The sequence below is a fragment of the Rhinoderma darwinii genome, chromosome 6, assembly GCF_050947455.1.
Source record: "Rhinoderma darwinii isolate aRhiDar2 chromosome 6, aRhiDar2.hap1, whole genome shotgun sequence".
Taxonomy (NCBI): domain Eukaryota; kingdom Metazoa; phylum Chordata; class Amphibia; order Anura; family Rhinodermatidae; genus Rhinoderma; species Rhinoderma darwinii.
The window spans coordinates 54,562,245-54,577,937 of NC_134692.1; the positions used below are offsets into that span (position 1 = coordinate 54,562,245).

The 15,693-nt window shown below is 42.3% G+C and overlaps 1 protein-coding gene across 1 annotated transcript in view; it reads left to right on the forward strand.

The window, feature by feature from the left end:
• BMPR2 (bone morphogenetic protein receptor type 2) overlaps positions 1-15,693 on the forward strand; it is a 174,420-nt gene that overhangs the window by 148,536 nt on the left and 10,191 nt on the right. Inside the window, exon 10 of the mRNA XM_075829747.1 lies at positions 7,930-8,066. Within this exon, the coding sequence (XP_075685862.1) occupies positions 7,930-8,066 (137 nt within the window). The remainder of the gene's footprint in view (positions 1-7,929; positions 8,067-15,693) is intronic.

The following is a 15,693-nucleotide window of genomic DNA, read 5'->3' on the forward strand; positions in this document are numbered from 1 at the left end:
TTAAAATACTTTAAAGCGTAGCTAAATGTTTGACAAACTTCTGACATGTCATAGTGACATGTCAGAAGTTTGGATTGGTGGGGTCCGAGCACGGAGACCCCCACCAATCGCTAGAACGAAGCATTCGTGTGAGCGATCAGCCGCTTCGTGTCTGTTCGGCTGTTTCCGGAAATAAATGTATCGTGTACGAACTCAACAGAAAGTCTATGAGCCCGTACTCCGATACATCGGCTTTCCGGAAAAAGCCTAACAGACACGAAGCGGCTGAGCGCTCACACGAGCACCTCATCTGCTTCGTTCTAAGGGCATGACCACACATGGCGGAATTCCTCCGCAACTGTCCGCATCAATGCCGCACCTAATCCGGGTTGCGGATTACGGCTGCGGATCTGCACAAAATGTGCAGAAAATTGATGCGGACTGGCCGCTGCGGACTGCAGGAAAAGTGCTTCCCTTCTCCCTATTCAGTGCAGGATAGAGAGAAGGGACAGCACTTTCCCTAGTGAAAGTAAACGATTTTCATACTTACCGGCCGTTGTCTTGGTGACGCGTCCCTCTTTCGGCATCCAGCCCGACCTCCCTGGATGACGCGCCAGTCCATGTGACCGCTGCAGCCTGTGCTTGGCCTGTGATTGGCTGCAGCCGTCACTTACACTGAAACGTCATCCTGGGAGGCCGGACTGGAGACAGACGCAGGGAGTTCTCGGTAAGTATGAACTTATATTTTTTTTAACAGATACATGTATATTGAGATCGGTAGTCACTGTCCCGGGTGCAGAAACAGTTACTGCCGATCGCTTAACTCTTTCAGCACCCTGGACAGTGACTATTTACAGACGTCTCCTAGCAACGCTCCCGTCATTACGGGAGCCCCATTGACTTCCTCAGTCTGGCTGTAGACCTAGAAATACATAGGTCCAGCCAGAATGAAGAAATGTCATGGTAGTAAAACCAATACGCTCCGCAGCACACATAATATCTGCGGACTTCATTGCGGAATTTTGACTCTCCATTGAAGTCAATGGAGAAATTCCGCCATGAGTCCGCCACTGCTCCGCAACAGACAGAGCATGCTGCGGACACCAAATTCCGCTCCGCAGCCTATGCTCCGCAGCGGAATTGTACGCATCGTGTAAACGAACACTGCTAAATTAAAGTGAAAGTCAATGGAGAAACGGCTCCGCTGCGGATTAACGCTGCGGAGTGTCCGCAGCGGAATTTAAGTGAAATTCCGCCATGTGTGAACCCGCCCTAATGATTGGTGGGGGTCTCAGTGCTCGGACCCCCACCAGTCTAAACTTCTGACATGTCACTATGACATGTCAGAAGTTTGTCAAACGTTTAGCTGCACTTTAAGTTTTAACAAATTGTGTGGTTCCACCTGTCATGACGAAGCGACCCCATTCAGATAGGTCCTTACACAAACATTGTACTTCTACAACAGAATACTTACCACTCTCTTGGGCCGAGAGCCACAAAATGTATTTAGGATAGATAGGAACCAGCTTTAGACAGCTCGGAGGAGTGCACAACCAAGATGGTTGCAGTCACCAACCCTCCCAAACTACAATACAGAATACAAAGTCCATCAGCACCTCCTAACAAAGTGAAATAAATGGACAGATGCAAATCTGCTGTGACTGCAATGCATAAGCCAACAAACACTTTGTTAGGCTGCATTCACACAATGCGGTCATATCACATTTTCAGCCGCAAAATCGAGACCAAACTCTGTGATATGACGGCTCATCGTGAATAACCCCTTAGGAGCTGCTGACTAACCACAGGCAGAATATGGGCTATCATTAAGGCTGGATTCACACGAGCATGTTCGGTCCGTAAAGGACGGAACGTATTTCGGCCGCAAGTCCCGGACCGAACACACTGCAGGGAGCTGGGCTCCTAGCATCAGAGTTATGTACGACGCTAGAAGTCCCTGCCTCTCCGTGGAACTACTGTCCCGTACTGAAAACAGGATTACAGTACGGGACCGTTGTCCCGCAACGAGGCAGGGACTCCTAGCATCGTACATAACTATGATGCTAGGAGCCCGGCTCCCTGCAGTGTGTTCGGTCCGGGACTTGCGGCCGAAATACGTTCTGTCCTTTGCGGACCGAACATGCTCGTGTGAATCCAGCGTATAGTTTTTAAACAATGGTGGGCCGGCAATTATCTTATGTGTATGGGCAACGTAAAGGACATCAACAGCCCATGACTAGAAAATCTGCACTGCAATTCTATGCCCGAGACAGTATACACTTTAACGGGTACCCCCTATATAAGCGAACCTTTCCAAGTAGGCAAATCTGTGAGCCTGCCATGTAGTTGCTGCATGCATGATGTGTACATGTTCTTAGCGCATACTCTATGCCGGTCACTGTATTCGTGAAGAGGTGCTGAACGTGCTTTACAGCAGGAAGGGTGCAAATTAAATACAGAGACTAATGAGGCAAAGAGATTTGTACAGCATGCGAATAATCTTTTTATTGAGACTGGCGTAGTCTTAATACATCTCCCCGATAGTGCTGCAGTCATTTGTATTAATATATTACATTCTTGAAAGCAGGAATTTTGATTCAGGTTTTTGCAACAGATTACTATCCGCTAACACTTGTCAAGAGCTAGTGTTATACTGCCATCTTGTGTTAAAAATTAGTATTACAGCTGTGTTGCATTGTAATATAGCATGTGGTGCGAGGACACAGCGAGTCAGATTTACTAATGCATTCACACTAGAACACGCCATAAGTATTAAGTCCCACCGCTTAGAGCTTTAGGGGACCGAAAAGCCCCTCAGCCGCATAAGGAGACACCAGTATTATAAATGATATATGGAAGGTGGGGGCCCTGTTATAGATTGGCGACCAGGAGGGAGCTGCAAGTTATGCCTCTGAGTCCCGCCACCTATGCTCCCAGTACAAAAGTCAGTTCTCATGTCTGTCGGTAAAATCCTGTGACCACCCCACACAGAAGCAGCTGAATTTTGACGTTTTCCTGGCATTGTTCAGTATTGTGTGTTGTCTGCTACAATTGTTATTCGACTTGCTGACAGATATGGGCTCATGCTACACCGGAAAAGCTGCACCCAAGAGCGGGTATGTCAGTATTAGTAAATATCCACATTACGTAATAAAGAATATAGATTCTATTAAAGACAGGACCACAAATCAAGTAAATGTTACATGTATTATCTATTTATAAGCAATTATGTATATAAAAAACAACCAAACATAACATTTCAGCATGTCCTGCTGCAAAGTCCAGTTGTAATGCCAAGATCCTGTTGTATGATCTCGACCCAGGAGCCAAGTGACAGTGATATGGTTTGTAGCTTTGTTGTCAGCTGCCAGTCACATGGTTCTGATGCTGGTGCCAAGTTTCAGTAATGCTATGATATCTCAAGCTGCCAATAGCTAGGAGACCACATGCGGCTTACCAGTCACTTCCAAGCCGCTGTTGGGAAAAACAGTAAACTGAAAAAAAGGTCACATTTCTTTTCTTTATACATCTGTGTCTACTAGATCTTCAAGGCCTCGTCCCCTTAGCCATTAATAAAGCTTGCCCTAATTATTACAGTCAGGTATTAGTGCAGTGTTTGTCTGGTGCTGTAGATATTTGTGATTCCGAGAGGAATAATACCTTCCTGCTCATGCTGTATAAAAATGACAGTGGCAGGGTAGGTGACAGATACCGTACATCATTCCTGAATTCAGTCAGTTAATAATGTTGGACCAGCTCTTTCATTCTGCAGAAAACGTTGCTTGGCTTTGCTCATAATCAAGGAGACATCTGGATGTTCTTTAGCAAATCTTCAGTTTTGTATCTTTATTTTTATTGATTCTATAATCAGGTATACCAGCGCTATCCCAAAATATAAGGTATACCAGCGCTATCCCAAAATATCATGTATACCGGCGCTATCCCAAAATATAAGGTATACCAGCGCTATCCCAAAATATAAGGTATACCAGCGCTATCCCAAAATATAAGGTATACCAGCGCTATCCCAAAATATCATGTATACCAGCGCTATCCCAAAATATCATGTATACCAGCGCTATCCCAAAATATCATGTATACCGGCGCTATCCCAAAATATCATGTATACCAGCTCTATCCCAAAATATCATGTATACCAGCTCTATCCCAAAATATCATGTATACCAGCTCTATCCCAAAATGTCATGTATACCAGCGCTATCTGAAAATATCAAATATAACAGCGCTATCCCATAATGTCAAATATACCAGCGCTATCTGAAAATATCAAATATACCAGCGCTATCCCATAATGTCATGTATACCAGCGCTATCCCATAATGTCAAATATACCAGCGCTATCTGAAAATATCAAATATACCAGCGCTATCCCATAATATCATGTATACCAGCGCTATCCCAAAATATCAAATATACCAGCGCTATCCCATAATGTCATGTATACCAGCGCTATCCCATAATGTCATGTATACCAGCGCTATCCCAAAATGTCATGTATACCGGCGCTATCCCAAAATGTCATGTATACCGGCGCTATCCCAAAATATCAAATATACCAGCGCTATCCCAAAATGTCAAGTATACCGGTGCTATCCCAAAATATTATGTATATTGGCGCTATCCCAAAATATCAAGTATACCGGCGCTATCCCAAAATATCAAGTATACCGGTGCTATCCCAAAATATCAAGTATACCGGCGCTATCCCAAAATATCAAGTATACCGGTGCTATCCCAAAATATTATGTATATTGGCGCTATCCCAAAATATCAAGTATACCGGCGCTATCCCAAAATATCAAGTATACCGGCGCTATCCCAAAATATCAAGTATACCGGCACTATCCCAAAATATAATGTATACCGGCGCTATCCCAAAATATCATGTATACCGGCGCTATCCCAAAATATCAAGTATACCGGCGCTATCCCAAAATATCAAGTATACCGGCGCTATCCCAAAATGTCATGTATACTGGCGCTATCCCAAAATATCAAATATACCAGCGCTATCCCAAAATATCAAGTATACCGGCGCTATCCCAAAATGTCATGTATACCAGCGCTATCCCATGTCATGTATACCAGCGCTATCCCATAATGTCATGTATACCAGCGCTATCCCATAATGTCATGTATACCAGCGCTATCCCAAAATATCAAATATACCAGCGCTATCCCAAAATGTCATGTATACCAGCGCTATCCCAAAATATCAAGTATACCAGCGCTATCCCAAAATATCAAATATACCAGCGCTATCCCAAAATATCAAATATACCAGCGCTATCCCAAAATGTCATGTATACCGGCGCTATCCCAAAATATCAAATATACCAGCGCTATCCCAAAATGTCATGTATACCAGCGCTATCCCAAAATATCAAGTATACCAGCGCTATCCCAAAATATCAAATATACCAGCGCTATCCCAAAATGTCATGTATACCAGCGCTATCCCAAAATATCAAATATACCAGCGCTATCCCAAAATATCAAGTATACCAGCGCTATCCCAAAATATCAAATATACCAGCGCTATCCCAAAATATCAAATATACCAGCGCTATCCCAAAATGTCATGTATACCAGCGCTATCCCAAAATGTCATATATACCAGCGCTATCCCATAATGTCATATATACCGGCGCTATCCCAAAATGTCAAGTATACCAGCGCTATCCCAAAATATCAAATATACCGGCGCTATCCCAAAATATCAAATATACCAGCGCTATCCCAAAATGTCATGTATACCAGCGCTATCCCAAAATATCAAATATACCGGCGCTATCCCAAAATGTCATGTATACCAGCGCTATCCCAAAATATCAAATATACCAGCGCTATCCCAAAATGTCATGTATACCAGCGCTATCCCAAAATATCAAATATACCAGCGCTATCCCAAAATATCAAATATACCGGCGCTATCCCAAAATGTCATGTATACCGGCGCTATCCCATAATGTCATGTATACCAGCGCTATCCCAAAATATCATGTATACCGGCGCTATCCCATAATGTCATGTATACCGGCGCTATCCCATAATGTCATGTATACCGGCGCTATCCCATAATGTCATGTATACCAGCGCTATCCCAAAATATCATGTATACCGGCGCTATCCCATAATGTCATGTATACCGGCGCTATCCCAAAATGTCATGTATACCAGCGCTATCCCAAAATATCAAGTATACCAGCGCTATCCCAAAATATCAAATATACCAGCGCAATCCCAAAATATCAAATATACCAGCGCAATCCCAAAATATCAAATATACCAGCGCTATCCCAAAATATCAAATATACCAGCGCTATCCCAAAATATCATGTATACCAGCGCTATCCCAAAATGTCAAATATACCAGCGCTATCCCAAAATATCAAATATACCGGCGCTATCCCAAAATGTCATGTATACCAGCGCTATCCCATAATGTCACGTATACCGGCGCTATCCCAAAATGTCATGTATACCAGCACTATCCCAAAATATCAAGTATACCAGCGCTATCCCAAAATGTCATGTATACTGGCGCTATCCCAAAATATCAAATATACCAGCGCTATCCCAAAATATCAAGTATACCAGCGCTATCCCAAAATATCAAATATACCGGCGCTATCCCAAAATGTCATGTATACCGGCGCTATCCCATAATGTCACGTATACCGGCGCTATCCCAAAATATCATGTATACCAGCGCTATCCCAAAATATCAAATATACCAGCGCTATCCCAAAATATAAGGTATACCAGCGCTATCCCAAAATATCAAATATACCAGCGCTATCCCAAAATGTCATGTATACCAGCGCTATCCCAAAATATCAAATATACCAGCGCTATCCCAAAATGTCATGTATACCGGCGCTATCCCATAATGTCACGTATACCGGCGCTATCCCAAAATATCAAATATACCAGCGCTATCCCAAAATGTCAAATATACCAGCGCTATCCCATAATATCAAATATACCGGCGCTATCCCAAAATGTCATGTATACCGGCGCTATCCCAAAATATCAAATATACCAGCGCAATCCCAAAATATCAAATATACCAGCGCTATCCCAAAATATCAAATATACCAGCGCTATCCCATAATATCAAATATACCGGCGCTATCCCAAAATGTCATGTATACCAGCGCTATCCCAAAATATCAAATATACCAGCGCAATCCCAAAATATCAAATATACCAGCGCTATCCCAAAATATCAAATATACCAGCGCTATCCCAAAATGTCATGTATACCAGCGCTATCCCAAAATATCAAGTATACCAGCGCTATCCCAAAATATCAAATATACCAGCGCTATCCCAAAATATCAAGTATACCAGCGCTATCCCAAAATATCAAGTATACCAGCGCTATCCCAAAATATCAAGTATACCAGCGCTATCCCAAAATGTCATGTATACCAGCGCTATCCCAAAATATCAAATATACCAGCGCTATCCCAAAATGTCATGTATACCGGCGCTATCCCATAATGTCATGTATACCAGCGCTATCCCAAAATATCAAGTATACCAGCGCTATCCCAAAATATCAAGTATACCAGCGCTATCCCAAAATATCAAGTATACCAGCGCTATCCCAAAATGTCATGTATACCGGTGCTATCCCATAATGTCATGTATACCGGCGCTATCCCATAATGTCATGTATACCGGCGCTATCCCATAATGTCATGTAAACCAGCGCTATCCCATAATGTCATGTAAACCAGCGCTATCCCAAAATACACAATTAAACTGCAGCTCGAGTGATCGCCACTCAGGTTTTAATCTTACAAGGTCAGAAGATATAAAATAATGTTACTGTTGGGTTTTGTTCTCTAATACATTGTATGTCATGGTCTCTACGGCACTATATATATATATATGATTAATACAATGATCTGTGTGCAGGAGAATCTGTGCCCGAATATCAGATGGCGTTTCAGGCAGAAGCCGGTAACCACCCTACATTTGAAGACATGCAAGTATTGGTGTCCAGAGAAAAGCAAAGGCCAAAGTTTCCAGAGGCCTGGAAGGAGAACAGCCTGGTAAGCCGAAATCTGAGGACACGTTGTTCTTTTATCAATGTATTTAGAATTGCTCAGAGTTTGGTTTTTTCGGGACAAATTATTAAATTTACGGACAAATTGGAAACGCAAAATAAATGATAACGTTTTTCACGTCCGAGTTTCACCCGTGCAGGTTCCGTTTTCACACATCCCTTGTGTCTCAAGTCTATGGGGATCTGTGAAAACGGGACCTGCACGGGTGAAACTCGGACGTGAAAAACGTTATCATTTATTAAAACGGAAGATAATAGGACATGTTCTATTTTTCAACGGACCCTTCACACAATCCGTTGAAACAACGGCCGTGTGAACGGCCCCATTGAAATACATGCGTCCGTACAACGGATGTTATTTTAACGGCCGTCACACGGATATATACTACGGTCGTCTGAATTCAGCCTTAGGCCTCATGCACACGACCGTAGCCATGTGCACGGCCGTGACTTTCGGGTCAGCCGGCAGCGGACTGTCAGCCGCAAGCCGCCCGCAAATCGCGGGCAATGAACATGGCCGCGGCCATTATTTTCAATGAGCCCGGACCGCAGAAGACGGCCGTAATAAGACATGTCCGTTCATTCTGCGGTCCGGGCTCCCGGGCCATGTACAGACCTTAAAAACTACGGCCGTGTGCATGGCCCCATAGAAATGAATGGGGCCGCAATTCTCCCGTGGATTTTTGGTGGAATTGCGCCCGCAAAAGCACGTTTGTGTGCATGAGGCCTTACTGTGAACTGTAAAATGATAACAATCACAATAACCTGAACAATCTTCCAAGACAATCATGTAAAAGGTCTACTATTTTTACGGAGTGTTTAGAAATGTACGTAGAGTTGGCCATCCTGATAGTTGATCCTATAGTTTAAACCAGCGGTTTCAGAAAATGATGTGAACCCAGCCTTACATAGGACTAATACGATTGATCATTACCTATATTGCAAGTTTGTAGGGACTGATTATGTCGTGCTGAGCTGATGCACCAGATTCCCACCTCAGTTATTACCTAGGAGCAGTGTCCAGCTCTCGGGAACCACAGACATCCATTGATTTCAATCGGTGCTTTGTTGTCCTTGCAGCACAGGATCGTGTATCAGCTTATCTTCAGATACATGCCATGACTTCAACACATCTCAAAGGTGTCAGGCTTCCGCAAAAATTGTAGCAAGCCCTGAAAATACAACATGTAAAATACCACAGTAAATACTGTAAGGCCATATAATTGTTCTTGAAAGAAGGCGGCATACTTACACTCCTCCAATATTAATCCTTCTATTCAGGTGGGAATCCGCCTCACCCAGCACTCACTGATTGACATCTTTTCTCTAGTGCAGCATGTTAGAGGAGAGCAGGGGTGAACTATTTTTATATACTGCGTGTGCAAATGTCAGAAGTGCGTTTTTAGGGTAGGAACACACGCAGCGTAAACACTGCGGATTCTCTGCAACGGATTAATTGCGGAAAATCCGCAGCATTTTACAGTAGCAGCAGTGTGGGTGAGATTTCAACAAATCTCGTCCCCACACTGCGGAAAAATGCAGCCGAAAAAAACCACATAAATTGGCCTGCGGTGCGGTTTCTTCAACTGCAGCATGTCAAGGAATGATGCGGAATTGCAGCTCTTCTGTTGCAGATTTTCCTATTGAATTCAATGGTGTGCTTAAACCCGCAACAAAGTGGTGTGCGTTGCGACAATTGTGGTCGGAATCACAGCAATTCCGCCGCAAAAATCGCTAGTCAGAAAAAAGAAAATAAAGTTATACTTACCCAGAGTTCCCTGCTTCTTCTCCAGTCCCGCCTCCTGGGATGACGTTTCATCCCATGTGACCGCTGCAGCCAATCACATGCTGCAGCAGTGACATGACCTGCCACGTCATCCCAGGAGGCCAGACTGCGCGCAGAGAAAAGGGAGGGGTAAGTATAAATGTTTTTTGTTTTTTTTTCCGGCGCTGCTTTACGCAGCGGAAATTCCGCCGGAGAAATTCACCACAATGTGGTGCGATTTTTCGGTCAGCATTCCTTGCGGTGTTCAGGGCGGGTACGCTGTGCAGCTTGACGCAGCTTATCCGCCCTGAACACCCTAAAGGTACAGAAATAATTTTTGTTGATTTTCCTGCTGCAAATCCGCAGCATAATACAGTACTACCAAGGTCAATTCTATTTCAAGTGATCTCATCTACACATTGCAGAATTTTTCCGCATGTCAATCGACCTGCAGTGCATATTTTAAAATCTTTGGAGAGAGGGGCTCAGTGCTGCTTGGGTCCACCAACCTTGCTACTGGGTGGCCATATCCTGTATAGTACTCCCCCTAGAGGAAGTGCACTGTAAGTAAAGCTACATTCACATGAGCATGACAGATTTACGCACGTAAAAAACACGCGTAAATCTGTCTGTGTGCTTTGCGTGTGTCATGTCTTTTTCACGCACTTGCAAGCACATTTTTTATATATATATACATATATAAATATATATATATATATATATATGTAACTGAGGACTGAAATACGGACAGCACATGGATGTTGTCCATGTGCTGTCCGTGGTTTTCACACACTCTTTGACTTCAATGGGTGACTAGGTGCGTGAAAACGCACCAATGTAGGACATGTAGTGAGTTACACACAATCGACACTCACTGTGTGAAAAACAACGCATCTGTGGACAGCCCCATTGAAATCAATGGGGCCATATGCTGTGCATTGTTTCAGCACACGGACGAGTCACGCTCCTCTGAATGAGCCCTAAGCCTCTGTTGTTGACATTACATTACGGTGCTGATGATATGTTGTTTTCCTTCTGCTTGTTGCACTAAGAAGCTTAAACATGAGATTACAGCTCAGCCTCCAAGATCATGTTTTATTCCAATCATCCACTTTGTCCCCCTTTAGATATTCTACTCGACATAATAATAATAATTGCTGTGTATAAAGTTGTGAATTAACCCCTTAGTGTCTAAGCCTGTTTTGGCCTTCAGGACCAGCCCCATTTTTGCAAATCTGACATGTGTCACTTTATGTGGTAATAACTCCAGAATGCTTTTACCTATCCAAGCGATTCTGGGATTGTTTTCTCGTGACATGTTGTACTTTATGATACTGAAAAAAATTTGTCATTAAATTCAATATTTATTTGTAAGAAACGCCAAAATTTAGAGAAAATTAGCAAAAATTAGCATTTTTCTAAATTTTAATGTATTTACTTGTAAAACAGATAGTAATACCACACAAAATACATACTAGTTTATATTTCCCATATGTCTACTTTATGTTTGCGTCGTTTTTTGAACATTCTTTTATTTTTCTAGGACGTTACAAGGCTTAGAACTTTAGCAGCAATTTCTCATATTTTCAAGAAAATTTCAAAAGGCTATTTTTTCAGGGACCAGTTCAGTTCTGAAATGGCTTTGAGGGCCTTATATATTAGAAAGTCCCCATAAATCACCCCATTTTGAAAACTGCACCCATCAAAGTATTCAAAACAGCATTCACAAAGTATTTTAGCCCTTTAGGCGTTTCACAGGAATTAAAGCAAAGTAGAGGTGAAATTTACAAATTTCATTTTTTTTCTTCAAAAATTCATTTGTAATAAATTTTTTCTGTACCACAGAAGGTTTTACCCAAGAAATGCAACTCAATATTTATTGCCCAGATTCTGCAGTTTTTAGAAATACCCCACATGTGGCCCTAGCGCGGTCATGGACTGAAACACAGGCCTCAGAAGCAAAGGAGCACCTAGTGGATTTTGGGCCTCTATTTTATTAGAATATATTTTAGGTACCATGTCAGGTGTGAGGAGGCCTTGTGCTGCCAAAACAGTGGAAACACCCCAAAAGTGACCCCATTTTGGAAACTATACCCCTCAAGGAATTTATCTATGGGTATAGTTAGCATTTTGAACCCACAGTTTTTTTGCTAAATTTATTTGAATTAGTATGTGAAGGTGAAAATCTACTTTTTTTGTGAAAAAATTAGGAAATGTTAAATTTTTACAAGGAATAAAGTAGAAAAAACACCCCAACATATGTAAAGCAATGTCTTCCGATTATAGCAATACCCCATATGTGGTAATAAATTGCTGTTTGGACCCACAGCAGGCCTCAGAAGAGAAGGAGCACCATTTGGATTTTGGATTTCTGATTTTGCTGGAATAGTTTTCAGTGCCGTGTCGCGTTTGCAATGCACTGGAGGGATGAAAACCGTGGAAACCCCGCAATAGTGACCCCATTTTGGAAACTATACCCCTCAAGGAATTTATCTATGGGTATAGTTAGCATTTTGAACCCACAGTTTTTTTTCTAAATTTGTTTGAATTAGTATGTGAAGATGAAAATCTACTTTTTTTCTGAAAAAAGGTAGCCATTTTTAATTTTTACAAGGAATAAAGGAGAAAAAGCGCCCCAACATTTGTAAAACAATTTCTCCTGATTACGTAAATACCCCATATGTGGTAATAAACTACTGTTTGGACCCACACCGGGGCTTAGAAGGGAAGGAGCGCTATTTGGCTTTTGGAGCTCAAATTTAGCTGGAATGTTTTTGGGTGTCATGTCGAATTTGCAAAGCCCCTGAGAGACAGAAACAGTGGAAGCCCCCCAAAAGTAACCCCATTTGGGAAACTACACCACTTAAGGAATCTATCTAGGGGTATAGTGAGCATTTAGGCCCCACACGTCTTTTGCAGAATTTATTAGAATTAGGCCGTGAAAATTAATATCAACATTATTTCCACTAAAATGTTGAATTTTTTCAATTTCACAATTTCTCCCGAGTACGGCAATACCCCACATGTGGTCATAAATGTTTTTTCATTAGAAAGTAATTAACCCTTTACGAACTGATTCATGTTTTGCTTTTTCATTTTTCCTCCCCGCTTTCCAAGAGCCACTACTTTTTTATTTTTCTGTCAATAGAGCGGTGTGGGGGCTTATTTTTTGCGGGACGAGCTGTCGTTTTTATTGGTACCATTTTTTGGTACGATGCCATATCGGTGGACATAAACGGCTGTTTGGGCACGCTGTAGGGCTCAGAAGGGAGGGACGCCATTTGGCTTTTGGAGCGCATATTTTGCTTGGTAGTAGCTCTGGCGTTTTGCTGGTATTTCAGTTTATAATGTTGGGGCACATGTAGGCTGGGCAGAGTACATCAGGGGCATAATAAGAGGGTATAATAATGGGGTAAATAAATAATAATCCACAGATATGTGGCCGGTATCGCACTGATAAATGGTGCCCGATCTTATCCACTTTTGGAACACTCTGCACATTTTGCATCGCCATAATCTGGGAGCCGGAACTTTTTTTTATTTTTTTACCACCGGAGCCGTGTGAGGGCTTATTTGTTGCAGGACAATCTGTAATTTTCATTGGTACCATTTTGGGGTACATGCGATTTTGTTGATCACTTTTTATTCAATTTTTTGGCAAGCCAGGTGACCAAAAACCATCAATTCTGACAATGATTTTTATTTATTTTTGACGGCGTTTACCCTGGGCTATAAATGACCATTATACTTTATTCTGCGGGTCGGTACGATTACGGCGATACCATATGTATATACGTTTTTTTATGTTTTGCAGCGTTTGAGCAATAAAATAACTTATTTAGAAAATAATGTATTTTCTGTGTCACCATATTCTGAGAGCCATAACTTTTTTATTTTTCAGTCAAAAAAGCTGTGTAAGGGCTTGTTTTTTGCGGGACGGGTTGTAGTTTGTATCGGTACTATTTTGGCGTACATGCGACTTTTTGATCACTTTTTATTACATATTGTGTGAGGGGTGGTGACCAAAAAATAGTGATTCTGGCATTGTTTTTCGTTTATTTTTTTTGCGGCGTTCACTGTGCGGGAAAAATAATATTATAGTTTTATAGTTGGGGTCGTTACGAACGCGGTGATACCAAATATGTGTACTTTTTTTTTACGTGTTCATTTTTTTTCCTATAATGAAAGACTTATTATAGGAAAAAAAGCAGTTCTTGTTTATGTCACTTATAACTTTTCTTTTTACACTTTTTTTAAAACATTTTTATTCTTTTTTTTACTTTTTTCACTTGTCCCACTAGGGGACACTTAGACTTGCAGCTCTGATCGCTGCTGGAATACATTACACTACACACGTAGTGTAATGCATTTCAACTGTCATTGTGACGAGACAGTCACACTGACAGGAAGCCTACGACGACCACCCTCGGGGTGGTCCTCATAGGCTTCTGTACATGGCAACCCGGAAGCCATTGTCTGGCGTCCGGTTGCCATGGGTACCATCGCCAGCCCCCGTGATTTCACATGGGGGCTGCCGATCGGCGCTAAAGACCTTAATTGTGGCGTTCAAAATCGAGCGCCGCAATTAAGGGGTTAACTGCCGATATCAGCGGCGACAGGCCGCTGATCGGCAACGGGGAGAGCAGGGCTGACACCCTGCACAGTTAACCGCCGCTGCGGTGTAGCGCCGCGCGGCGGTTAACTGTCAAAGCACTGCCGTAACTGTACGTCAAGGTGCGCGAACTTACTGCTCACCATGACGTACAGTTACGTCATGGTGCGTTAAGGGGTTAAACACAGTCCTAACAATAACATTAGGAATGTAGTAATGAAATAAAAACCTTCAAAATAATTGCAGAAATATCACCAATAGTGACAGAATTATAGTTTCAATACATTTCCTAAGTTTAGGCTTTGTTCACATCTACGTTGGGCATTTCCTTTCTTCTGCTCTGTCATAGGAACAGAAATAAAAATTTCTGTCATACTACCCGTTGATTTTAATGGGTTTTATTTTAGCATCAGTACTGCTCAGCTATGCTCCGTTCGGTCAGGTTTCCATTTCTTTGACGGTAGCAATAGCATAGTCTATTGCGCTATTTTTTCTGTCTAAAATTAAAGAAACTTGACGGAAACGAGCTTGTCTTTATTTTTATTTTTTTACCATTCTTTATTTTTGGGTATTTTTCCATACATAGAAATCATAGTACACAGTAATGTAGAAACACACGTACATATACATCCATCTTACATAATGCAAATATACATAGTAGGTATGAAACAATAAACAAGCCGTAATATGGTTATATTACCCTTGACATTGAAGATTCATCCAGGACAGCGGGAACCACGGCAGGCGGGAAGATACTTTAGCATGTGACGAAGCATCATCAAACTCTACATCGGATAGAGGAGAAAGAAAGCATACAAAACCAGAGGACCCAACCTCCCACTATCAACCCCCAGGCAGATCAGGTCAACACTCCCTTCTGCAATGTCCTATATGGCCTATGCGTAAAGAAGATAATCATTTGACTCACAAGACTCCTGCCACTCCAGCCAGACCAATCGTCCCGCTCTCGGCGCTTCTCGTTGGGCCTGTGTTGCCTCCTCCATTCTCTGGAGCAATAAAATCTCCTGAAACCACTCCGTGATCGTTGGTGCACTACTAGTTTTCCATAACCGTGGGATCACTGTGCGGGCTGCGATCACCAGGAAACTAATCAGAGTTTTTGAATATTTTTTAATCGCTACAGGGAACATGGAAAGAAGCAACACCTCCGGGGTGTTAGGAATTAGTTGACTTGGGATTTTTTGTATAAGGTCCACCACCGTTGCCCAGAATGGC